Consider the following 26,048-nt stretch of genomic DNA (forward strand, 5'->3'; position numbering starts at 1 on the left):
GCCCCGTGCGCAGGGCCGCAGCCCCCCGGGCCCCGTGCACTCGCATCCCCGGGCGCGAAGCCCGTCTCGCTTCAGTCTGCCCGGCCGGGGCGAGCCCCATTCCTGCCGCGGCCGCCGAAGCCGCTGGGGCGGGCGGGCGGGGCGGGGCCGCACCCCGCGGGGCCGCAGGGCGCCCAGGCCGCCGCTCCCCGGGCCGGGCCGGGCGCGCGCCGCCGTCCTTCCTGGGGGAGCAGGGCCGCCCCCGGGGCCGCCCCGCCCCGCCCCGCCCGGCCGCGGGGTTTCGATTCTCGGCGGGAGCCCCTCCCCCGCCCCGCGGCCGCCCGGCTCCCGGGGCTGCATGGCGGGCGCAGGGGTGCCGAGCGGGACGCGTGGGGGGCCCGGCCCCGCGCAGCGCGAAGACCCCAGCGGCTGGCGCTGCCCGGAGCACGGCGACCGCGTGGCCGAGCTCTTCTGCCGCCGCTGCCGCCGCTGCGTGTGCGCGCTCTGCCCGGTGCTCGGCGCGCACCGCGGCCACCAGGTGGTCCTGGCGCGGGAAGAGGCGGCCCACGTGCAGGTGGGCACGCGGGCGCGCGCGGGGGGCCAGGCGGGCGGGGAGGAGCGTGCCGGGCGGCAGTCGGCTTGCGGGCGGGCTCCTTGCGCGCGGGCTCCGAGCCGCTCGGCGGCCCCTGTCGTTGCGAACCGGCAGCCAAGCTTCAGAAGAGGTGGGTTTGGGAGAGAGAACCGGGGCGCCCCCGGCCCCCGCCCCGCTGACCGCAGATGGCCTTGACCTCCCGCGGCCGGTCCACCGCACCGCTTGGGCTGGAAGGTCAGCCTTGAACAGACAGCTCTGGTTTTCTCTTCCCGGGGTTCAGAGTCAGGGGCTGGGTGGGGACGGCTTGATTGACTCCGACCACCCACTCGCCCTTCCCCTCCACCCTTCCGCTCCACGCCAGGTCCCATTCCACGCACTTAACAGCCTGGTGGGGAGCTGTGACAGCCATTTTATTGATAGGAAAAGGAAGGCTCTGGAAGCTGAGCCTGGCTTGACTCCAGGACTCTGCAGCTGGCCCTCCTCACCCGTGCATAATCCTAATAAAGGTCAGGGGCTCCAGACCCCTGTTCCAGCCTTGGGGGCAACTTGTGTGGCTCGGGTCAAACCCGTCTGCCTCCCTGGAGTGGACAGGCCCAATCGTCGTCTCTGACAGCTGACTCCATCACTTCCTCCTCCAAGAAGTCGGCTCTGATTAATGACCTTTCTCTTCACCTTGTGACACCCTTGGAGCTTCAGGATGATAATGGGCCCTGTGGGGTTGGTCCGATTGGTGGAGTCCTGGGTTTAAGTCCTGCCCCTGCCTCCAAGGTCTTCCTTTTCTTATTTTTATAATGGTTGTGATAATAATAGCTCCTCAGAGGCTGTTTCCAGAGATCAGGTGTACTCATTTTGTGTTCACACACCAGCTATTCACCTATCATCATCCTTCCATCCACTCACCAAACATCCATTCAGCACATACCTTGTACCATGAATTAACAAGTAGACCAAATCATCCCTGATCTGGGGGAGTTCCCTGGCTGGTGGGGTGAGAACAAATGGTGACAATACAACGTGACAAGTATTGTAATTGGGAAGCTGGAGAGAAGACAATATGAGGTAGGCATAGGGAGCCTAGGAAGACTTCCTGGAGGAGGCCATTGGAACTGTCCTTGAAGGATGAGTAGGATATTACCAGGTCTAGCATGACAGGAGAAGCACCCTGGGACTGGACTCTCTTTGGGTGATGGACAGCAGCTAGACTTGAAGTGTTAGAAATCACAGTGGGGTGAGTATGTGCTCCTGGAATTTGAGCTTGTGGCTTATACTTGGGTTATCATTGTGTCCCCATCCCCACCCACCACCTAGACTACAACCACACACAGTAGCAAATGCTTGTTGGTTGTTAAAATAACAGTAAGAACTTTATCTGTTGAGTACTTACTCTCTGCCGAGCACTATACCAAGCACTCTGTGGACTTGTCATTCTCTATAGCAACACTCTGGGGTTATCTCCATGTTTATAGCTGAGGAAACAGGCTTTTTTTTAAAAAAAAGATTTTATTTATTTATTCATGAGAGACACAGAGAGAGAGGCAGAGACACAGGCAGAGGAAGAAGCAGGCTCCATGCAGAGAGCCCAATGTGGGACTAGATCCCCGGTCTCCAGGATCACACCTGGGCTGAAGGCAGTGCTAAAGCGCTGAGCCACCCGGGCTGCCCAGGGAACAGGTTTAGAGAGGTGAGATCACTTGCTCAGTTCACATGAAAGGGGAGCCAGGGCTCAGACCTAGGAATCCTTGTGTGACTCTGGGGCTCGTGCTCATCACAACTTGCTGGGTGGCTCCAGCTGTCCATCTGAAGCTGGCAGCCCTTGGCCATTGTGTTCGACTTAGCAAACACTTCCAGATCACTCCCTGGTCCTGTGGGGGAGCCAGGAATGGAGCAGGCCTGCCCTCAGGAAGCTTTCTGTTGACTGGGCAGCCAGACGTAGGCCCAGCAGCCGACTACAAGGCCAGCCATAAGAAGGTCCAGATACAGGTGAGGTCAAACCTGTGGGGTCTTAAGAGGGCCACAGAGCACACCTTTGGAAAAATGGCAATTGCAAAACATGGAGATTTGGAAGGAAGCCATCTCAGGTGGGAGGGAGAAGGGAGCGTGAACCCCCACAAACCTCACACATGCAGGTCTTCTGAACCCCAGTCCAGGCCAAAAAGCCATAGCTCCCTGGAATGTAAGTTCCACGAGGGCAGCCTCTATGACAGGGCCTGGCACATAGTAGGTGCTCAGTTAATACTGACTCTATAAGTGAATGCTCTTCCTCTGTCCCCAAGCTGTTTGCCTTAAGGTCCTATCTGAGAAAATCAGGTCATAAGTGGGATTGTTCGAGAAATTGGGGAGAGGGAGTGCTCCATCAGGGTTTGAAGAATATCTGACGTGGGCCTCTGAGGATCCAAGGGACCCTGGTTCCAGCTCATCCTCCAATTTGTCCCATGACTCTGGGCCAGTCATCTCACCTTGTGAGTCTCAGATATGTCAGATGAAACAAAATGCAGAGGTGGGAGATGACCCCTGGGGTGGCTTGTTATCTCAAAAGTCACAGTATTAAATATTAATTTTTCTTAACTCCTTCACATACAGAAACTCACCCAAGAATGTTTAAAGCAGTTGGAAGTCAAGCAGCAGCAGCAAGTTGGCAACATAGCCCAAATAGAAGACGCTGCTGAGAAGCTCAAGGCAAGTGGACATTTCTTCCTTATTCTAGTTGAGATGTCCACACTTCCCCTCGGACACAAGTCTCTCCTCAATGTGTAGCCAAGGGAAAATAAAAGCCTCAAAGGGGCAAATCAGATTTGGTGGGGTTTAGGACTTCCATAATTTAGGGGGCTCTTTTTAAGAAAAAGAACACAAAATCAAGTGTAAGACCATGAAGGGGCCGGGCCACTGGAGCCTGAAAGCTTCTGTTTTGTTAGGTTTATGTGAATCTGCCCGGCACCCTAGTCTTGCCATATAGCGCCTCGTAAAATGGAGGAACGGCCTTTCCTGCCACCATCACCAAGGCCATTCTCTCAGAGGACTAGTTGTCCATCCCCTGCACCCATAGTCACCAGAAACAAAGCAAAACGTGTTTTAAACATGCAGGTAGCTTTTTGGGTTTCACTGCTTTGTCAAAAGAAAGTGAACAGGATATAAATATATTCCATAAGTAAGTACTTTCTTCAGGCTTCTCCATAACAATGTTTATTTAAATGGATTCTTTTGTGGGCTAGGAATGGGAAGTTGGGGCTGACATTATTGTGAGCTGCCACTAGACTAAAAAAGTTGCTGGGTCTTTTGGTTCTTTAATATGAATTGAGCTGGTCCCTCCACCCCCTTCAGTCTCACTGCCCCCTCCTCAAATTGAGGGCTCAGGTGGGATGCCCTTCCAGGGCCTCTCCTCCTGAGGGCTCTATGAACCCTGGAGTGACCCCCACAAGTCAGGCAGAGACTGGCTCTGATTGTGGGAGTAGCTGGCACCCAGGACTTCCTGAGGCCAGGCCCACAGCAGAGTGGAGATGCAGATGCCCAGGCCAGGCCACAGAATTGGCTCCCCATTGGCCCAACATCCATTGTCCATGACTGCATGCCCCAGCATGCTGGAGGCAGTTGTGGTGTACACCTGTGGCCCCAGCTTCATTATTAATAGTGTCCCTCATGTCTTCTTTTTTTTTTAATACCTATCTTTTTTTGTTTTGATTTGTTTTGTTTTGTTTTGTTTTATTGAAGTTCAGTTTGCCAACATATAGTATAAGAGCACTTCTCTGCGGCTCAGGCAAATACATCAATTTGAAAAGATTCGGGAAGGGATGAGGGAGGTGCTCTGTGCTGCAAAGCCAGAAGAACAAAATCGGAATACAGATTCACTGTCTGCAAATCTCTGAATAGATATGGTTGGGGGGCCCCCAAGGAAAGAATTTAGGGCCTGTGTGCAGAGTCTAAGGGGGTACATTTCAGCTTCATCTAATGAATGGGACTGTCTTTCTTTTACCTTCTCCCCAACTTTTAAATTTTTATTTTGAAATAGTTACAGATTCACAGGATGTTGCAAAGGTAGTACAGAGAAGCCTTGTGTACCTTTCACCTAGCTTGCCCCAAGGGTTAGATCTTACCTAACTACAGTGCAATATCAAAACCAGAATTGACAGCGTGGGTGTATAATTCTACGTCAATCTGTCATATTCGGGTAATAGGCGCTGCTACCAAAATACAAAACGATTCCGTCACCACCGAGATCTACCTGAGACATCACCTCTATAGTTACCACCCCACCCCCACCCCCCACCCCCCCACCCCCGCCCAACAGTCCCTAACCCCGGGCAATCACTAATTAGTTCTCTATCTCTATGATTATGGCATTTAAGAATGTCATAAAAATGGAACCATATGGTGTATGACCTTTGAGATTTTTTTCACTCAACATAATGCCCTCCAAGTTGTTTTATGTATCAATAGTTCATTCCTTTGTATTGCTGAATAATATCCCAGAGTCCAGTAGCACAGATGATGTACCACTTTTTTTTTTTTTTAACCTTTCGTCTATTTTAGGACATTTTAGTTGTTTCCAGCTTAGGGCTAATACAAATCTGCTTTGAGCAGTTGTGTACAGGTTTTTGTGTGGACATAGTGTTTATTTCTTGGGATAAATGCCGAGTGCTGATTCTAGGTTATATGGAGCTGTATGTTTAGTTTTTTAAGAAATTGCCAAACACATTTTGCAGAGTGACTGTGCCATTTTACCTTCCCACCAGCAACTTAATGAGAGATCCAATTTCTCCTCTTCCTTGCCAACATTCAGTATTTGCACAAGTTTGTGTTTTAGCCATTTTGGTAGGTGTGCAGTGATATCTCATCATGGCCTTCATTTGCATTTCCCCAGTGGCTAGTGAGGCGGAGCATCTTTTCATGTGCTTAGGGGCCACCTGTCCATCCTCTTTGGTGAGAAGTCTCCTCGTGTTAGTTTTGTTTTGTTTTGTTTGTTTTTATCACTTCCAGATCGGTTTATTTTTTTTTTACTGCTGAGCTTGGAGAGTTGTCTGTGTATTCCAGATAGGAGTCCTTTGTCAGATATGTGGTTTGTGAATATTTTCTCCCAGTCTGGGGCTTGTCATTTCATTGTCTTCACAGAGGATTTTGCAGAGTGAAAGTTTTTAATTTTGAAGAAGTTCCAGTTTATCCATTTTTTTTTCTTTTATGGATTATGCTCTTGGTCTCTTTCATGACTGAGAGCTCTTTGTCTAACCCTAGACCTCAATGATTTCCTCCTTTTTTTTTCCTGAAGTTTTATAATTTTACATTTTACATTGAAGTCCATGATTCCCGTTAATTTTTTATTTAAGTTGTGAGATTTAGCTCAAGTTCCGTTTTTTTTTTTTTTCCTGGGGATATCTAATTGCTCCAACACTATTTATTGAAAGACTGTGCTTTCTCCATTGAATTGCTTTTGTCAAAAAATCAATTGGCCATACTTGGGTGGGGCTATTTCTGGGTTCTCTATTCAGTTCCATCGATCTATGAGTCTATCCCTCTACTATTATCACATGGTCTTGATTGTTATAAGTGAGAGTGAGCCCTGAAGTAATTGATGCCTCTCCCTTTTTCAAAATCCTTTTAGCTATTCCAGTTCCTTTTGCCTTTCTGTTTAAATCTTAGAAGGATCTTGTCTATAATCTCTACAACTTTGTTTGGGATTCCAGTAACATTGTATTCAGCATGTATATCAAACTAGAGAGAATGGACGTCTTTATTGTGTTATCTTTCCACCCATAAACACATATCTCTTCATTTATTTAGATTTTTGTTTTCTTTCATTACCATTTTGTAGTTTTCAGCTTGCAAATCCTGCACATGGTTTATTAGACTTACAGCTCAGTGACCCTAGGAAGGTGCTAAGAAGAATGAAATTAGTGGTCAGCATTTTAAAGATTATTTATTTATTTATTATTTGACAGAAAGAGTGAGAGAGCACAAGCAGGGGGAACAGCAGAGGGAGAAGCAGACTCCCTGCTAAACAGGGAGCCCCCCACAGGGCTCAGTCTCAGGACCCCAGGATCATGACCTGAGTCAAAGGCAGATGCTCAGCCAACTGAGCCACTCAAGCGCCCAAGCAGTCAGTGTTTTAAAGCTGTGACTGATTCATTGGTTGACTGGTTGATCTGTATAAAAATTTTTTTTAAGATTTTATTTATTTATTCATAGATTCAGAGAGGCAGAGACACAGGCAGAGGGAGAAGCAGGTTCCATGCAGGGAGCCTGATATGGGACTCCATCCCGGGTCTCCAGGATCACACCCCAGGCTGCAGGTGGTGCCAAACCCCTGCGCCACCAGGACTGCCCTGTATAAAAATTAAAAAAAAAAAAAAAAAAGAAGGATCCCTGGGTGGCTTAGTGGTTTAGCGCCTGCCTTTGACCCAGGGCGTGATCCTGGAGCCCCAGGATCGAGTCCTGCGTCGGGCTCCTGGCATGGATCCTGCTTCTCCTTCCATCTGTGTCTCTGCCTCTCTCTCTCTCTTTCTATGTCTATTGTAAATAAATAAATAAAATCTTTAAAAAAAAATAAAATAAAAATTTAGATGTGGAGAAGTAGGAAGATGTGGCCGTCGAATGCCTACACTCCCACATGGGAGCTTTATGGTTTCAGGTATTTAACATTTAGGTGTTTAGTCCATTTTGAATTTATTTTTGTGTATGATGTAACAAAGTGGTCCAGTTTCATTCTTTGGGACATAGCTGTCCAGTTTTCCCAACACCATTTGTTGAAGAAACTGTTTTTTCCCCATTGCATATTCTTGCCTCCTTTGTCAGAGATTAATTAACCATATAATTTAGGGTTTATTTCTGAGCTTTCTATTCTGTTCCACTAATATATATGTCTATTTCTGTCCCAGTACCATACTGTTTTCATTACTTCAGCTTTACAGTTTATCTTGAAATCTGGGATTGTGATTCCTCCAGTTTTGTTTCTTTTCCAAAATTGCTTTGGTTCTTTGGGGTCTTTTGTGGTTCAAATGTGTATACAGATATGTATACAAATACATAAAGAACTGAGCAGCCTGGGTGGCTCAGCAGTTTAGCACTGCCTTCAGTCCAGGGCCTGATCCTGGAGACCCAGGATCGAGTCCCACATCGGGCTCCCTGCATGGAGCCTGCTTCTCCCTCTGCCTGTGTCTCTGCCTCTCTCTGTGTCTCTCGTGAATAAATAAATAAAATCTTTTAAAAAAATGAAAAAAAAAAAACCAAATACATAAAGAACTTAACTCCTCAAAAAACAAAAAATCCAATTAAAAGTCGGCAGAAGACAGGGTGCCTGGGTGGCTCAGTCAGCTAAGCGTCTAACTCTTGGTTTCAGTTCAGGTCATGATCTCAAGATCATGAGATCAAGCCCTACATCGTGCTTTGTGCTCAGTAAGGAGTCTACTGGAGATTCTCTTCCTCTTCCCCTCCCCACAGCCGTGCATGCTTTCTCTCTCAAATAAATAAATAAATCTTTAAAGAAAAGTGGGCAGAGACATAAACAGACATTTCTCCAAAGAAGACATCCAGATGGCCAACAGACACATGAAAAGATGCTCAACATCACTACTCATCAGGAAAATGCAAATCAAAACCACAATGAGGGGCGTCTGGATGGCTCAGTTGGTAGAGCATCTGACTCTTGATCTCAGGGTCATGAATTTGAGCCCCACATTGACTGTGGAGTCTACTTAAGAAAAAAGAAGAAATGCCGACAGTGAGATACCATCTCAGACCTGTCAGAATGGCTAAAAAACACAAGAAACAGTAAATGTTGGTGAGGATGTGGAGGAAAAGGAACCCTTGTATACTGTTGGTGGGAATAAAAACTGGTGTAGCCACTCTGGAAAACAGTCTGGAGGTTCCTCACAAAATTAAAAATAGAATTACCATATGATCCTGTAATTCCACTACTGGGTCTTTACTTAAAGAATATGAGAACACTAATTCAAAAAAGATTTATGCATCGCTATGTTTATTGTTTATTTATAATACCCAAGATATGGAAGCCACCCAAGTTCAATCAACTGATGAATGGATAAAGATGTGCTCTCTCTATGTATATGTACACACACATAAACACACACACACAAGGAATATTATTCACCCATTAAAAAAAATGAAATCTTGCCATTTGCAACAACATGAATGGATTTAGAAGGTATAATGCTAAGTGAAATTAGTCAGAGAAAGACAAATACTGTATGATTTCACTCATATGTGGAATTTAAGAAACAAAGAAAAAGACAAACCAAGTAACAGACTGCTACCTATAGACAACAAACTGGTGGTTGCCAGAGGGGAGGTGGGAGAGGGGGATGGGTAAAATAGGTGAAGGGGATTAAGAGTACACTTACTGTGATGAGCACTGAGTAGTGTGTGGGATTGTTGAAGCATTATATTGTACACCCAAGACTAATATAACCCCATACGTTAATTATATTGGAATTTCTTTAAAATTCAGCCATACTTCAAGCTAACCACTGGTCACATTTTAAAGGTTTTTTCCACGTACGTGTATATGCTTTCATATAGTTTGAGACATACTCTCTATACACTCTATTATCATGTCCCCACTTTGTCAGTGAGACACGATGGCTCGTTTCCTTCTGTGATTTGTCGTTTGTATCATCATCTTGTCTTCAGTAGGTGTTTTCCATGGTGTCCTGTATGCCCTGGGTTGTGAGAGCACCTCTTCCGAGAGCCGTGTGGCTGGAGCATCTGCAGGGTACTCTGTCCGTTTCAGTAGTTCCAGAATTGTTTTAATATGAATTTTTCAGTTTTGAGGTCCCATGAACTCGGATTTGAATTCTTCTTGATATAAGCCTGCTCTTTGATTTGTTTTGCTGGTGACTCTCTTTTGCCCATGACCCCTGATGGTTGACAAGATTCCTTGCCCCTTTCCCAAGCCAGTGGGTGGAGTTTTTCCCGTGCCTGCTTCGTGGATAAAGCGGCTTTCTGTGCACCTGGGTGCAGGTGGAAGGCACCTAGACAGCCAGGCCTCCAGTGTGGTGTGGCTGTCACATGTGGTCATTCTGCTCAGCCTCTGCATGGCTCTGACAGAAAGTTCCCTCTTTGTTTTGGGCAACTAAGGCTTTCTGCTTTTTGTTGTCTGTTTGCGGGTTTGCCTTTTGTTTTTGAACTTGGTCATATAATTTAAAAGTTTGCTCATTTCAGCAGCGTTTCGATTGTTTGAACGAGGAAGGGAGATTTCTCACGTCAGCTCCTTCTTCCTTATTGACCAAAACTATATGTTGCTTTATATATGGGGTTTTTGTTGTTGCTTGTTTAAGATCATAACACTTCCCTGTGTCATTAAAAGTTATTTATTGGGATGCCTGGGTGACTCAGCGATTGAGCATCTACCTTCAGCTCAGGGCGTGATCCTAGAGTCCCAGATCGAGTCCCACATCGGGCTCCCCGCAGGGAGTGTGCTTCTTTCTCTGCCATTGTTTTTACCTCTCTCTCTCTCCTCTGTCTCTTATGAATAAAAAAATAAAATCTTTAAATAAAAGAAGTTCTTTATCAATGTCAGTATTAGAGACTGTATATTCCATAATACGGATCCACCATGATTAAGCCATTTTCTTAAAGTTGAACATTAGAATCATTTCCAGGTTTTCACTAACATAAAATAACACTGCAGTAAAAATTTTTTTATTCATTCTCTTTGGACACACTCCTAGAAGTGATTCATCTGGTTAATGGGCACAAATGTTTAGCACTCTCATGCATTCTGCTGAACTATGACTGTTGTACTTGTGGCAGAGAGGTCAGGGGCAACCATGCTGTTCCATATTTGCTTATGTAGGGACATTACTAGGGAAAAGGTCATTCACCTGAAAATTAATCCATAAGACACCTTTGTAAACAAACAAAAACCAATTAAAGTTCATACATGGTCCAAAGTCCGCTATTCAGAAACCAACGAATAAGGCCTAACCAACCATTCTTTCCAGAGAACGATCAAGAAGGCCTTGGTTGGTCAAGAATCCCCAAACAACACCCATTAAATTATTTTTTCCGATATTCTTGTTGATAGGCTGTTTGCTTCCCTATCATGGCTCCTCAGAGAGCCACGACATACAGGTGGACAGAAAACTCCACACTCAGGTGCTACCCTAACTCAGACAAGGATGAGGTGCCAGGGTAGCAGAGGGGTTACATTCTCCTTTCTAAATCTTCCCACTTCCGCAGGGAGCTTTTGGTGCTTTTATAAGTGGGGAAAAATTATATAAATACATATACTATAGAAATACATATACAGATAAGTTTGGCTACTGTCTGTCGAATCCGGACCCAGGTAGGGGGTTAGGATGTGCCTAGGCTGTTGGAGCTGAAGGGCCCTTGGAGATGGGGTCACCCAGGAAGAGAAGTGACTCATCACTGGTCCCATAAAAAGGCAGAGGTGGATCTGGGACCACAGCTCTATCCATCAGGGCCCACCCAGGAAGACAGAGGCCATTTTGAGGGTTTGGGACAGAGGCAGTGAATGTGGGGAGTGGTGACACAGCATGGGGGAGACTTCAGAGAAGCCAGCCCAGGGGGGTGGGGGCAGCAAGGCAGTAGCTGGATCAGGAGGCACGTTTGCCCCCAGCCTGCCTAGATAAAGGAGGAGGTGAGATGGCCAAGAGCAGGGGCAGGGGCCACCTTGGGGGGAGCTGGAACCAGAGCGGGCCTGTCCCAGGGGAGCTGGAGGGTAGAAGGGACATGGGGATGCAGTCTCTTTTTTTTTTTTTTTTTAATTTATTTTTATTTTTTATTTTATTTTATTTTATTTTATTTTATTTTATTTTATTTTATTTATTTTATTTATTTTATTTTTGGGGGGGGAATGCAGTCTCTTATAGAGACACTGCCTTGGCTGCCTCACTTCCCCTCACTTCTCTCTAGTTCCTCCTCCCGTTGAGCAGACCCAGCCTGAAGGAGGATCTTGGAAATTCCTGTGCAGCAGTCCGCCCCTCTCCCTACCAAGCAGGCAGGAGGGGGAAGGGACAGGAAATGGACCTGATGCGCTGAGGCCTAGCCTGGCAAGGCACGCTGGGGAAGGAAATGAACAGCCTCCTTTCCTGGCTCGGCGCCTCTCCCTGTGACCCACCAGAGCTATAAGGACTGAACCACAGCATCGGGTCAGGGGACCGGTGACGTGACAGCAAGCAGCCTTTGTCCCAAAGTGGGAAAAGGAAGATGAGGGCTCAGCCAGGCCGTGCTGCTGTTGACGCTGGCGATGCCTCCCTCCAGGGCCCTGGGCCCACGTGGGCTCCCATAGCAGCCCGCACGCTGTGAACCAAATCCCCCGCTGTCCCGCCAGTGACTTTGTCGCTGCCCCAAGTTCTTTCTGTCCCCAGTCCCTAACCTTTTACACTGGACTGTCCCGGGCCCTCACCCCAGCCCACTCCAGTCTGGGATCCGGTTCCACTTTGAACCAGTGCAGCCCAAACCACCAGACCGCCTACTTCCTTGTTTCATTTTCTCTCCTGTTCTCTCTCTCTTTCTCTCTCATTCTTTTTAACTGTTTGCATAATCAGTCTCACAGCTTATGTCTTAAGTTTTCTCATGAATGTTTCCAAACAGTTATTCCCAGACTGAGGTGCTGACCACATGTTGTGCCATGAAGTGAATTTGGCACATTCCCCTTTATAAAGTGGAGCTGTGGAAACTGCTCGGAGCAGAGCCGGGTCAGGAGACAATAGACCCCTGCTCTCTTGATTTCTAATAGAAAGACATTGCAGGCATTGCCTCTAAAGTGTGTTTCTAAATTAAGAGGTTTTTGGTTTTGTTTTGTTTTGTTTTTTTAAGATTTTATTCTCTCACAGAGAGAGAGAAAAAGAGAGGCAGAGCACAGGCAGAGGGAGAAGCAGGCCCCATGCAGGGAGCCCGATGTGGGACTCCATCCTGGGACTCCAGGATCACGCCCTGGGCTGAAGGCAGGCGCTAAACCACTGAGCCACCCAGACGTCCCCTAAATCAAGAGTTTGGAACATGTTTTCTTTCCTTCATGTGGTCATTCTGTAGAGACATATTTGTGTCCAAGTTCACGGACCCATAGAAACCATGTTGTACATGTAGACTAATTCCCAGGCTAGCCCTGTACTGCACATGGTTGGTGTAAGCTAACCTCAGAACCTAGCCACTGCTTAGAGCGCTGTACAGGAAACAGACTTAGGAACTCATTCCATAGATCATGCCAAACCACCTGTTCCTGCCCTACTAAAAATAGAATGTGATGTCATGGGGAGCCTGTCCTCTGTGTACCAGGGGCCATTCTGTTGTGTGGGCTGATGTTTGGGCCGAGGAAAGAGGCTGGCCTCTGTTTTGCTTTTATTTTTATTTTTTTAAACTTTGTTTTATTTGTATTTTTTTTAAAGATTTTATTTATTTATTCATGAGAGACACACAGAGAGAGGCAGAGACACAGGCAAAGGGAGAAGCAGGCTCCCTGCAGGGAGCCCGACGTGGGATTCGATCCCAGGACCCCAGGATCACATCCCCAGGACCCCAGGATCACATCCTGAGCCAAAGACAGACGCTCAACCACTGAGCCACCCAGGAGTCCCTGGTTTATTTTTTAATCGTGCTAGTAGTACATGAACACAGGTTCATTTTTTTTTTAATGTTCACAATAGTATATTAGAATATACCAATGTGCAGGTCCTGCACCTCTTCCCAAACATGACCAGAACAGACATATAAATGCCCTTGCAAACATATAGATGCATATACAGGTTTCCCCCACAATCTAAAAATAGTGTTCCTTGAAACCTTTTGTAGGTGGAAAGGGCATAAAAGAAAGAGCATCCCCGTTTTTTTTTAAAGTTTGAGTCAAGCCACTTCACTTTTAGGAAAGACCTGCATTAATACCTGTTTTCTAACCCAAAGAAACCTGAAGCGGATTTTCACTTTTAGGACAAAAACCATTGCCGTTGCTAATGTAGGTCTTTTGTAAATGCAAAGTGGACCACTGTAGACTTTCAGAACGCAGGCATAATTGTATCCGTATATAATTTTTGTTTAGTTATCTTTTACATAAATAGGATCATACTCTATATATTATTCTATAACTTGCTCTTTTTCCTGTGGGGTCTTGGAGAGTTTTCCACGCCAGGGCATATGGATTCATTGCATTCTTCAGCGTGCGTGTGTGTATGTGTGTGTGGTAAAATATGCATAACATAAAAGTTAGCATTTTGACCATTTTTAAGGGTACAACTCAGTGGGACTCATTATATTCACAACATTGTACACTCATAACCACTATCTGTCTCCAAAAATTTTTTTCACTACCTCAAATATAATCTCTGTAACAACTAAGCAATTACTTCCCTTCCTGCCAGCTCCTGGAAACATCTAATCTACTTCCTGTCTCTGTGAACTGGCCTCTTATAGATATTTCATAAAAGGAAACCATAAAATATTTGTCCTTTTACGTCTGGCTTATTTCATTTAGTGTGACTTAACAGCCAGTCCGTATTGTAGCATGTATTAGAGCACTGCGTTCTTTTTATTTATTTTTTATTTTTTTTTAGATTTATTTATTTCTTTATTTATTAGAGACAGAGAGAGGGAGAGAGAGAGACAGGCAGAGGGAGAAGCAGACTCCATGTTGGGAGCCTGACATGGGACTCAATCCCTAGTCTCCAGGATCATACCCTGGGCTGAAGGCGGCGCTAAACCACTGAGCCACCCGGGATGCCCACTGCATTGTTTTTAATCACTGTTATTTCATTGTATGAATGTAACATAACATACATAATAAACATATAAACACTTCCCATATTGAAAATTTTTTCCAACTTTATCGCCAACAATGCCGTAGTAAGCATCTTGGTACACAAATGTTCACGCATATGTGAAAAGGTTTTCTAGGATCAATTCCTGTAAGGTGAATTGCTGCATCAAAGGTTATATGCACTGAGATGCTTGGGTGGCTCAGTGGTTGAATGTCTGCCTTCAGCTTGGGTCATGATCCGATGGGATCATGGGAATGGGATCGAGTCCCGCATCACGCTCCCCGCAGGGGGCCTGCTTCTCCCTCTGCCTATGTCTCTGCCTCTCTCTGTGTCTCTCATGAATAAATAAATAAAATCTTAAAAAATATATATGTGCATTTAAAATTTTGATGTTATCACTGCATAAAAACGCTGCGCCGGTAGATACTGTGACCGCAGTGTAAGTGCCTACTCCATGCACCATTCCAGGCTCTGCTATTATTCGTCAGTTAAAATCCTTCCAGGCTGATGGCCAGAAAGTATTTTCTGGCACATTGCTCACTTCCATGACTGTTTGAGAGACCAAGCACCTCTTCATCCAGCTATTGGTGCTTACATGCAGTTGGTCCATTTTCAATGGAATAATGGAATCATTTCTTTTTCTACTGTATGTGATGGATGATTAGCCTGTGGAGTTTGTTACCTGTCCTGAAGCCATGTTTACAGAACCTTCCCTCTTAGGAAGAGTTTCACTTTTTATGTGATCAAACCTGGTATGGCTACCTTTTAGCTATCTGAATTTTTTAGCTTCCTCTTACAGAGGTCTCAAATTTTTCTAAATAAAATCGCTCTATATTTCATTCTGATAGTTTTTGTTTTTAATGTATAGTGCTTTAATCCATGTGAAATTTCTTTTTTGTTTAACTTTTATTGTGGAATACCTCAAGCATACCCATATATTTAGAAGCAAATACCAGACATACTATTTTATCTGTAAAACTGTTAGCATGTTAATTTGCACAAGGTGATGCATTTTTTTACATACACCTCCATGTTATCATCATCACACCCGTGAGAATTCACAACTATTCCCTTATATCATCATCCAATAGCCAAGCATTGGTCACATTCCCAATTGTGTTATAAATGTCATGTTTTGTTTGTTTGAATTAGAAGTGAAATAAAGTTTTCAAAATGCATTTCAAAATAAAGTTGGCCTATTTCTTAAGTTAATAGTTACCATGTTCCTCCACTCTCTGTATGTTGTCTAAATTGGATCTATAAGTTAAATTCAGAGTGATCAGACACAGAGTCTCATTTTTTGGCAAGACTACTTTCTAGGTCGGGTTCTTTTTTTTTTTTTTTAAGATTTTATTTATTATTCATGAGAGACACACAGAGGCAGAGACACAGGTAGAGGGAGAAGCAGGCTCCCTGCAGGAAGCCCGATGTGGGACTCAATCCCAGGACCCTAGGATCACACCTGAGCCAAAGGTAGACAGATGCTCAACTACTGAGCCACCCAGGTGCCCCCTAGCTGGAGTGTTGTTTGCATTTTTTTAATATATGATGTAAGATGAGAATCTAACAAATTTTTTTCCAGTGTATGGTTAATTGTATGTTGTACCAATAACATTTATGGAATGGTTCGGTTTCCTCCCAATAATTTGAACTGCCACCATTCTCTCTCTCTCTCTCTCTCTCTCTCTCTCTCTCTCTCTCTCACACACACACACACACACACACACACACACACACGAGTTCTTTCCTGAACTCCTATTTTGTTTTCTTTATCTTTGTGTATGCCTAAGCCACATGGTTTTAAATCCTGTAGCTTTATATTTTGTTTTCATATTTAACAAGGCAGCTCATCCTTCATTAATCTTTTTAAAGCAATTTTTGGCTTTTCTTGTGCTTATTCTCCTCCATCATAATTTACCATTTGTTTAATCCACATGTTAAGACTTTGGGATTGCAATGAATTTGTAGACTAATTTGGAAACCAATAGCGTCTTTACCATAATGGATCTTTCTAGCCAGGAATATGGTCTTCTGCCCTTTCAGAGATGCCTTTTTTAATGCCTTTCAGGATAATTCTCTACTTTTTCTTTATGTAGTTCATTGTAATTTTTGTTAGTTTTATTTTTAGGCATTTTGCTATTTTTTCCCCCACTATCTTTATTTCCTCATGCATTTGCCAACGGGTTATACCCAGTACTTAGGAAAGCTTGAGTTTTTACAAGCTGATCTTGTACCTGCCCAGGCACCTCGCCGGGTTCCCTTTTTAGAGGTCATAATTTTTTTCGTGTTGATTATTCCGGATTTCACGGTTGGCAATAATATCATCTGCAACTGGTTTCTTTTCAGGCTCATGCAGAGTCAAGTAAAACCTGGCTGATGGGAAAATTCACTGAACTCAGATTACTACTTGATGAAGAGGAAGTGCTGGCCAAGACATTCATTGATAAAAGCACACAGCTTACCCTCCAGGCGTACAGGGAGCAAATAGAATCTTGTAAAGAACAGATAGATGGCATGCACAGTCTCTCCAGCAGGGTCTGGAGGATCAACCAGGAGCCCGATCCCATGCTGCTGCTGCAGGTAATGCTGGGTTTCTGCCCTCGCAGTGGACCCCCTGCCCTACCCCCTGTATTTCATTTTGGTTACTGTGGCATTGAGCACAGTGTTTACACACTGAGTGAATGAATGCACAGAGAATTGCCTCGTCAGCATGCAGGCTTTCTTGCCCCCACACAAGTGGTAAGGAAGTGAACATTGTTAAGAAGAGTGTATACATCTTGGACTAATGATATCATATTAACAGTCACCATTTGGGGGTTGGGGGCCTCTATGTTTGAAGCACTCTTTGTATCTTAGCTCTAATATTTTTTTTTTTTAGCTCTAATATTTATTGAGACTCTACAAAGTGGATATTCTCACCCCAATTTATGAATGAGAATTTGAGGCCCAGAGAGGGTGACATGATTTGTCCAAAGTCACACAGCTGATAGGCAGCAGAGCTGTGATCAGAACCCAGGTTTGACTGATTCCAGAGCCACCGGCATGGCTGCCCGGCCCTCTGCCTTTATACTCTCACTGGAGGCACCCTTCCTGGAAAGGCAGTGTCCTTCCAGCTACTGAGCAGGCTCCAAGAGATGACACACAGTTTGCTCAAAGGAGGAAGAAAGATGGTGCTCCTTGGCCACTCCTCCACTGCTGGAGGCTCTTATTTTATACTGGGGGAGGGTCTAAGAAACAGCCCCTATGATTCATTGCTATATTAGTGAACACCTGTTGTTTGAGAGTGCTGTGCCTGTTTTATCAAGGAACTGTGGGAGAAACTCCCCTCTTGTGTCAGTACTTCTGGGCAGCCACCTGTCACTGGGATGGCTTTCCTGCTCACATGCCCCTTCCTGTTTCCTTCTTTGCCATGGCTTCTGGGAATCTCAGAGCTAACTAGGTTTCAGGTAGCTTGGCGAGGACTTGGTGGCATACATTTTGCTCCTCATCTCACTCTGGCGTCCTTAACCAGCTCACATCCTTAACCTGGTGTTCTCTTCACTTAATTTTGCTCACCGTAAAGGAAAATCTTGCAGTATTCCTTGTAACCTTGATAACCTTTGTAAGATGCCTTACAGGCTTGTGGTGCAACTAAATAAAGATGTCATTGAGTCTAACCACAGATTAGGCTCTGGCTGAAAAATAGACAAATAAGTCAATCAGTACAAAACCAGTTAAGCAAGTCCCTGCAAATATTTGGAGGCTTGTGCGTTTGTGTCCTTGGTCAGTTCAGCCTGTGGGTCTCATTGTTAGCTAATGAAAGAATACACCTAACAAAAAATTCTGGGTGAGGTGCTTTCCTAGGCACATTGGATATTATACTCTAAGAGGGGCAGGGTGGGCAGAGGGATACATTTGTTGGTTTCTCTAAAAATAATGGCACTTTGTAGGGATATCTAATACAAAGGGATGCTTCCATGGAGAAGAATGTTTTTCTCTCATTATAGATACAGTTTCAGGGCTTTGTCATCTTTTTTATTCTCTGGTGCCAGAGTTGCTGATTTTCATCATTCATCATTCCTCCCTTCTGTTTGCTCATTTGTATATTCATCAAATATATACTGAGCAACTTGTTCACACACCAGGCCCCTGCTGGATGTTAAGAGCTTGCAGGTGGGGAGACATGCTCAGAAATAGTTGTTTACAATGCAGCCCAAGCGAGCTAGCAAGAGTATGTCTAAGAAGTATCCAATTCTGCATGAGAGGTCAGGGAAGACTTCTGAGGGGAGGTGACAGTGGAGCTGGGTGTGCGAGCATGAGGAGGAGCCCACCAGGCATATACAGAGGAACAGAGCAGAGAAGATATTCCAGGCAGAAAGGAATCCGATGCACACAAGGGCCTGGCAGGCTGGAAAACCACTCGGGCAGGGATACAAGGGAGGAAGGGGTGTTGGGAGATGCAGCTGGATCTGGAAACCAGGGCTAGTTAGCCAAGGGCCATATGTCATGGGTTTAGACTGCCCTATAAAGATTTAGGAGCCAGGGGAGTGTTTTGAACTGGGGAATGACCTAGTCAGTTTAATGCTTTTGCAGGGTCACTTTGGTGACAGGATGGGGTCAGGACCGGTCGAAGGGGCATCAGGATGGGGAGAGGCAGGCAGGTTTGAGAGATGCCACAGGACTGGTGATTGGAAGTGGGGGAAATGCAAGATGATGGCCAGCTTCTGGCTTGAGATATGGGTGACTAGGGAGCTGTTCCCTGAGTTGGCAAAGGTGAGAAGCAGGTGTGCTCGATTTCATCCCTTATTCTATCATAAAGACTTACCGAGAGCCTACTAGGTGTCATGGCCAATGCTAGATGCTGGAGCTGGGGATACCAGGATGCCATTTGCCCTTCAGCCCCCTTCCCAGTCCTACTCCACCGGTCTGCCCGGTGAGCTACCCTCCTGCCCTGGAGCGACGCATCTGAACTCATGCTCTGGCAAGGGCCTCCAGCCCCCTGGGAGTGACCTTAGCCCTGGTTCCCCACAGTTACCTTCTTCCACACCAAATGAGGATGGACTCTAGACCAGCACCCCCGAGGCTGCATGAGGCTTGGAGACCATCCTGTGGTCCCTCCTGAGGTCCCACCCTGCCTGGTGGGCTCGCCTTTGCCCAAGAGCAGAGTGCCCGCCACGCTCCCTCCTGAGGCATCCTGTCTCCTTGATCACCACTGCCCAGGAGCCAGGGCCTGCTCACTCACCGCACTCGTTGCCCAGGACGGCCCTTCAGAAAGTGCAGACTGGGGGGGGGATCCCTGGGTGGCTCAGGGGTTTGGTGCCTGCCTTTGGCCCCAGGCATGACCCTGGGGTCTCAGGATCGAGTCCCGCGTTGGGCTCCCGGCGTGGGGCCTGCTTCTCCCTCTGCCTGTGTCTCTGTGTCTCTGTGTCTCTGTCTCTCTCTCTATCATGAATAAATTAATAAAATCTTAAAAAAAAAAAAAAAAAAAGAAGGTGCAGACAGGGCTCCTACCTGCAAACAAGCTGTTTTAAGCAAGAAAAGAGTTTTTATGAAAGAGTATTTGGCAGGTCACAGGTTCTCCATCCAGGAGGGCCTGAAAGTCAGGATGGGGACCAGGCCACAGACGAGATGTGCTCCTGCGGAGCCTCCCAGCTCCCAGCACAGCCTAGGCTCCGCCCCCCAAGGCCTCCACCCCTGTGGTCCCGTCTGGGATGGGGGGCTCCCTGCACCTGTCACTGCCTCACCCCACTTCCACCTCCAGGTCTTGGATTGGAGGAGCCTGGTCACATGCCTGCACTTTTGTGCAAAGTAGGCTGGGAAAGCCAGTTTTCTAGCTTCTACCTGGCAAAGCCCCACTTATGGCAGGAAGGCTATTCAAAGAGTGGGCTCCAGACAGACAGGTCCTCGCTTTGGGGGGCATCCTTGCTGAACTTCCAGGGCCGCTGGCTTCCCTCTTGGAACGGGGTTTCCTGCTCCCTCCTTAGGACGCGCCCGAGGGCTTCTTTCCCTGGGAAAACTGGCCGGTCATTCCTGTTGTCCCCCTGTACCTCAGGCTGACCCCCTGTGGCAGTGTCTGCAAAGCTCCAGGACCCCTTGTGAGGTGGCGAGCAACCTGAGGGCAGATGCCGCCAGCCAGCCTCCTTCCTTCCTCTGCCCCTAATGCCTAGCACGGAGCAGAGTTCCAGGAACAGGCGACCGAGGGAGGGAGGAATCAACAGTGCACTGAAGCTGTCTGGGGGTCCCCGCGGGGCTCAGCAGTGTAGCGCCGCCTTCAGCCCAGGGCCTGATCCTGGAGACCTGCGATTGAATCCCGTGTCGGGCTCCCTGCATGGAGCCTGCTTCTCCCTCTGCCTGTGTCTCTGCCTCTGTGTGTCTCTCATGAATAAATAAATGGAATCTTTAAAAAAAAAAAAATTTTTTTTTAAAAGCGTGTCTGCCCCCCACCCCCCAGCCACCCCGGGCCTGGGGTCCTGCTGTGCTGTGTCTCTCTCTCTCTCCGCCCCCCCCACCCCAGCTCTGTTCCCCAGGGGGCACGGCCTGGGCTGGTCCCAGGTGCCGGGGTGGGGGGCCCACATCCCGGGGGCAGCGGTGGAGGCTGGGCCGGCCGGTGCTCCCACGGCCACTCTGACCCCCCACCCCGCACACCCTGGCAGGAGTACCGGGCCGCTGAGCAGGAGATCCAGCAGCAGATGAGCCTGGGAGAGCTGTGCCACCCCGTGCCCTTCTCCTTCGAGCCCGTCAAGACCTTCTTTAAGGGCTTCATGGACACCGTGCAGAGCGTGTTACAGACGCCGCTGGACATTCGCCTTAAGGACAGTAAGTTGCTGTGTGACCACCCCTGTGTCTTGAACTCCCCTAGAGACAACTGCGCAGACCGAGGCCCGTGGCTGGGCGGTGGAGGACTGCCCTTGGGACTTCACCTCCTCCTCTTCTGAGACCCCGTCCCCCCTCGCAACCACCCTGCCCTGCTTCTGCCCCTGAGCCGCTCCCGGGATCCTGCTACACCCCACCTTTGCCTGCCCAGGGTCCCCGGGCTCCTGGCCATCTGGCCAAGAGTCTCCACCCGGGAAGCCCTTCCACACCACCACCCTGCACCCACGCTGGCCCCAGGGGCCTGTACCGCTGCCTTGCCCCCTTCCCTTCCCTTCCTGCCCCATCTCCTGCCTGGGGCTATCCCCGAGAACCTCTCCCTGCCCATGGCAAATGCCTGAAGGACAAGAACCCCCGAGTCCCGCTCGGAGGCCCCGCGCGGGGCCTAGCACAAAGCGGGTGCTCAGTATGATCTTCATTCATTCATTCATCTCCGCTCTCAGGATTCACGGGCACACTTCTGAGCCCCGGTGCTCTGTTAGGTAGGACAGGGGACAAGGACAAACGGCTTGCCTTTGTGGTGCCCAGCATCCTGGGAGCCAGACAGACTGAGGATGTGAGTGGGGAGTGCTCCGAAGAGGCCAACAGCGGGGTGAGGAGAATAGGGGTGAGCAGGAGGGGCTATGTCTCTGCGAAGCTGAAGCTGAGCCAGCATCTCTGGGAAGGGACGTGCTCTTCCCTGCACTGCGCTGCGGCTGGACTCCAGTCCACTCCCCCAGGATGGTTCATGCCCTGGCACTCCTGCCACTGCAGTCTTCCTCAGCCCCAGTCCCTCTTCCATCCCTCCTGCCCCACTGGGGGCCTGAGCCTCCGAGCAGGGCAACTGCCTCCACGCTCACCCTGCCCCTTCCATTCCCCACCTCCGAGAGCTTTGATTCTTCTCAGGTCTGCCTCCACTCAGACGCCTTCCAAGGCTCCCCATGCTACTACCAGCACCTGCCCTGAATGTCTGTTGTCCCTGCTAATGCCCTCTTGTTGGGGAAGCCTCCCATCCTTTTCTCTGGATGTCCCAATCTTCCCAATCCTTTAAGAGCTAGCTGAGGTGCTTCCTCCTCCATGATGGCTCCCTTGATTCACTTCTCTTCTCTGTGACCTAGAGCAGCATTCCCGTGCCTTGGTTGGTAGCTCAGGTGAGCCCACTTCTCACCTCTTTTACCTGATGGAGCTGTTGAAGGCGGGGACCATGGCTTGGGTTTCCCCTAACTCCCTCACACTGGAATGAGACGTGAACATGACCTCTCTGAGGATTTAATTTCTTGTTTTCCATCTTATCCTGGAATTTGCATGTCTGTCAAGCGGTTGCCCACATTCTTGACTGGTGAATACTTAGTTCATTCTCAGGGTCCTTCCCGAGCCTGCTGTCTCTTCCCCAGGCTCACGGCTCCACTCACACTCGCCTGAATTCGCTTCCCACCCTCAAAAGTACACTTCTTAGACGGGAGTATTGTCCTAGAGTATTCCTGTTGCAAATTCAGGAATTTGCATCTCTTGCTCAAATTTGCATGCGATTCTTGGGGAGGGATTATGCGAATCTCCAGTTTTGTGATATTTTTAGTACGTTTTGTAATTTGCGCGGCTTGCATGAGCACCAGGAACTCATTTCTCACAATCTGTTACAGACATGAACTGCCAGCTCTCGGGCTCCTCCAGCACCAAACTAGTTTCCTTGTTGAAAACAAGCCCCTCACCAGAGCGATCACTCTTCTTAAAATGTAAGCCCTGGGAGCCATAGCAAAGGGAGGGTGGAGAGGCCTGGGTGCATGGGTGGGGTTGGGGGTCACGGAAATGGAAGTCACCCCCTTTTTTCCTAACAGGCCCAACTTGGGTTTTTTTCAACCTTTATTACTAGTTTTTTTTTTTTTAATTTTTTTATTTATGATAGTCTCACACACACACACACACACACAGAGAGAGAGAGAGAGAGAGAGAGAGAGAGGCAGAGACACAGGGAGAGGGAGAAGCAGGCTCCATGCACCGGGAGCGCGACATGGGATTCGATCCCGGGTCAGGCTCCATGCACCGGGAGCCCGACGTGGGATTCGATCCCGGGTCAGGCTCCATGCACCGGGAGCACGACATGGGATTCGATCCCGGGTCTCCAGGATCGCGCCCCGGGCCAAAGGCAGGCGCCAAACCGCTGTGCCACCCAGGGATCCCTAGTTTTTAAATACAGAATAAGGGGCACCTGGCTGGCTCAGTTGGTAGAGCATGCAACTCTTGATCTTGGGGTCATGAGTTTGAGCCTCATGTTAGATGTAGATATTACTTTAAAAGTAATAAAAAAATCTTAAATACAGAATAACATGTTCATTGTAGAAAAATTAGGAAACAAAACCAAAAAATTTTTAAAGAAAATTACTTTCCCATAGATAACTACTATTATTGCTTGCCCTGTTAACTCTCTTTCGTTTATATACATACAAGGAGGATATATTTAATATATATATTTTTTACAAACATGGTGTCATACTATACATACTGTTTGGTAACCTGTGTTTTCATTTAGTGATGTATTGTGAAAATCTTTGTTCCCTTAAAAAATTATACAGGTAATGCATGATTATTAGAGAAAATTAGAAGTTATAGATATTAAAAAAAAGAAATTAGATATATAAAAAGAAAACGATTGCCTCTCCAAAGAAAATGCTGTTAATATTTTGGCATACATTCTTTCAGACATTTAAAAAACATATATGTGTATAATTTTTAAAAACAATCACATTATATTCTTTTGTAAATTTTTTATTTAACAGTATACCTTGAACAACTTTGTTTCAACAGATTTAAATATTATCATTAATTTTAAAGGATGCATGGTATTCCATTGAATGAATAGGCCACATTTAACGAATTTTATAATGCTGGGCATTTAAGCTGCTTTATATTTTCATTTCTATAAACAATGCTGCAGTAAACATCCATTCTTGTACATATTTGCTGACCTAATGAGTAAGTGAATGGATACACCTTAGCTCATTTTTGGATTATTTTATAGGAGTAGTTTCTCAAAGTGAAATTACTGGGCATATGCTTTTCAAAGTAAACTTTGAAATGTAAAATATATAAAGAAAAGTACAGAAGTCAAAGAGGTACTGCTCAATTATCTTTTTAAATAAACTATTTTTAGGGCAGCCTGTGTGGCTCAGTAGTTCAGTGCCTGCCTTCAGCCCAGGGCCTGATCCTGGAGACCCGGGATCAAGTCCCACGTCAGGCTCCCTGCATGGAGCCTGCTTCTCCCTCTGCCTGTGTCTCTCATGAGTAAATAAATAAAATCTTTTAAATAAATGTGCTATAGTCATACACTGGAATACTATATACAGCAGTGAAAACAAACTACTTCTACACACAAAAATATGAATAAATCTCCTAAATATTGAGTGACAGAAGCAAGACACAAAAAAGTACAATCCGAATTATCTAGTCACATAAAGGCCAAAGACAGGCAAAACTAATCTACAGTGTCAGAAATCGGGAGAGTAGTTACCCTTGGGGAGTAGTGAATAGGAGGCTGCATGAGGAAGGCTTCTGGGGAGCTGGAAATTTCCATTTCTTGGTCTGAAGGAGATTAAAAACTGTGTTTACTTTTAAGAAATAATTGGAGTGCCTGAGTGGGTCAGTTGGTTAAGCATCCAACTCTTGGTTTCGGCTCAGGTCATGATCTCAGAGTCACATGATCTAGTCCCACCATGGACTCCACGCTTGGCGCAGAGTCTGCTGGAGATTTACTTCCTCTTCTTCTTCCTTTCCCTTTGTTCACCCCTCCACCTCTGCTACCACTCTTTCTCTAAAAATAAGTTCTTTTCTTTCTTTTTTAAAGATTTTATTTATTCATGAGAGACACAGAGAGAGACACATTTTATAATGAAGGACATTTTGGATTGTTTCTGGTTTGGCCTATAGTGAATGATGTTGCTATGAACATTCCTGTGCATGTCTTTTGATGCACATATGTATGCATCTCTGTTGGGTATTTACCAAGGAGTGGGAGAAAAGGATGCCTACCATAACCACTAATGTGCAACATTGTTCTAGATGTCCTATACAGTGCCTTGAGGTAAGAAAAAGAAATGAAGGCTATAAGGATTGGAAAAGGTGAAGGAAAAGCCATTATTCATGATGACATGATTACAGAAAATCTAAAATATTCAAAATATAAATTACAATTATTAAGTGAATTTTTAAAAAAGATTTTATTTATTTATTCATGAGAGACACAGGCAGAGGGAGAAGCAGACTCCTTGCAGGGAGTGCAACGCGGGGACTCAATCCCCAGATCCTGGGACTATGCCCCGAGCCAAAGGCAGATGATGCTCAACCCCTGAGCCACACAGGCATCCCAAAATTATTAAGTGCATATAGAACAAACACCTGTTGGATATAATATCAGTATACAAAACACAATCATATTTCTATCTATTGGCAATAAATAATTAGAAAATGAGACAATAAAAACATTTTTGACATTTTAAAAAAATCAGGAATAATAATATCTAACAAAAGATGTGCAAAATCTTGCTATAGGAAACATTACTGAGAAAACGATTTGGCAATATCTACTAGCCGAACATTCACATATCCTACCATCTAGACTGTTTTTCACATCTACAGATGTGATTTAGTGCAGCCAGAATGATTACTGGGAGTTAAGTCAGCGCCACGTTTCTAGGGCACAAGTTGGCAGTATGTACCAAAGGCCTTAAAAGCAAAATTATCTATCTTGACGCAGCAAGTCCTCTTTTAGGAATGTCTCCACAACCAATAATCAGATGCATGAAGAAGGAATTATATTAGTGTTTTCAAAAGCTTTTTTTAAAAGTCTAAATATTGAAAAGGGGGAGGGAGGGGTTAAACTACAACACATCAAAATCTTAGGGTCAAAAAAAATCTTAGGGTCACCATTAAAATGCTCT

At 46.3% G+C, this 26,048-nt stretch overlaps 1 protein-coding gene across 1 annotated transcript in view; it reads left to right on the forward strand.

Annotated features, from left to right (window-relative positions):
- The first annotated feature begins 242 nt into the window (after positions 1–242).
- The window catches only part of TRIM14 (tripartite motif containing 14), a 28,554-nt gene continuing 2,748 nt past the window's right edge, over positions 243–26,048 (forward strand). Inside the window, exons 1-5 of the mRNA XM_041761976.1 lie at positions 243–553; positions 3,152–3,247; positions 16,636–16,869; positions 20,922–21,084; positions 22,758–22,850. Coding sequence (XP_041617910.1) covers positions 338–553; positions 3,152–3,247; positions 16,636–16,869; positions 20,922–21,084; positions 22,758–22,850 — 802 coding nt within the window. The 5' untranslated portion in view covers positions 243–337. The remainder of the gene's footprint in view (positions 554–3,151; positions 3,248–16,635; positions 16,870–20,921; positions 21,085–22,757; positions 22,851–26,048) is intronic.

This window comes from Vulpes lagopus, chromosome 7 (assembly GCF_018345385.1).
Source record: "Vulpes lagopus strain Blue_001 chromosome 7, ASM1834538v1, whole genome shotgun sequence".
NCBI classification, from domain to species: Eukaryota; Metazoa; Chordata; class Mammalia; order Carnivora; family Canidae; genus Vulpes; species Vulpes lagopus.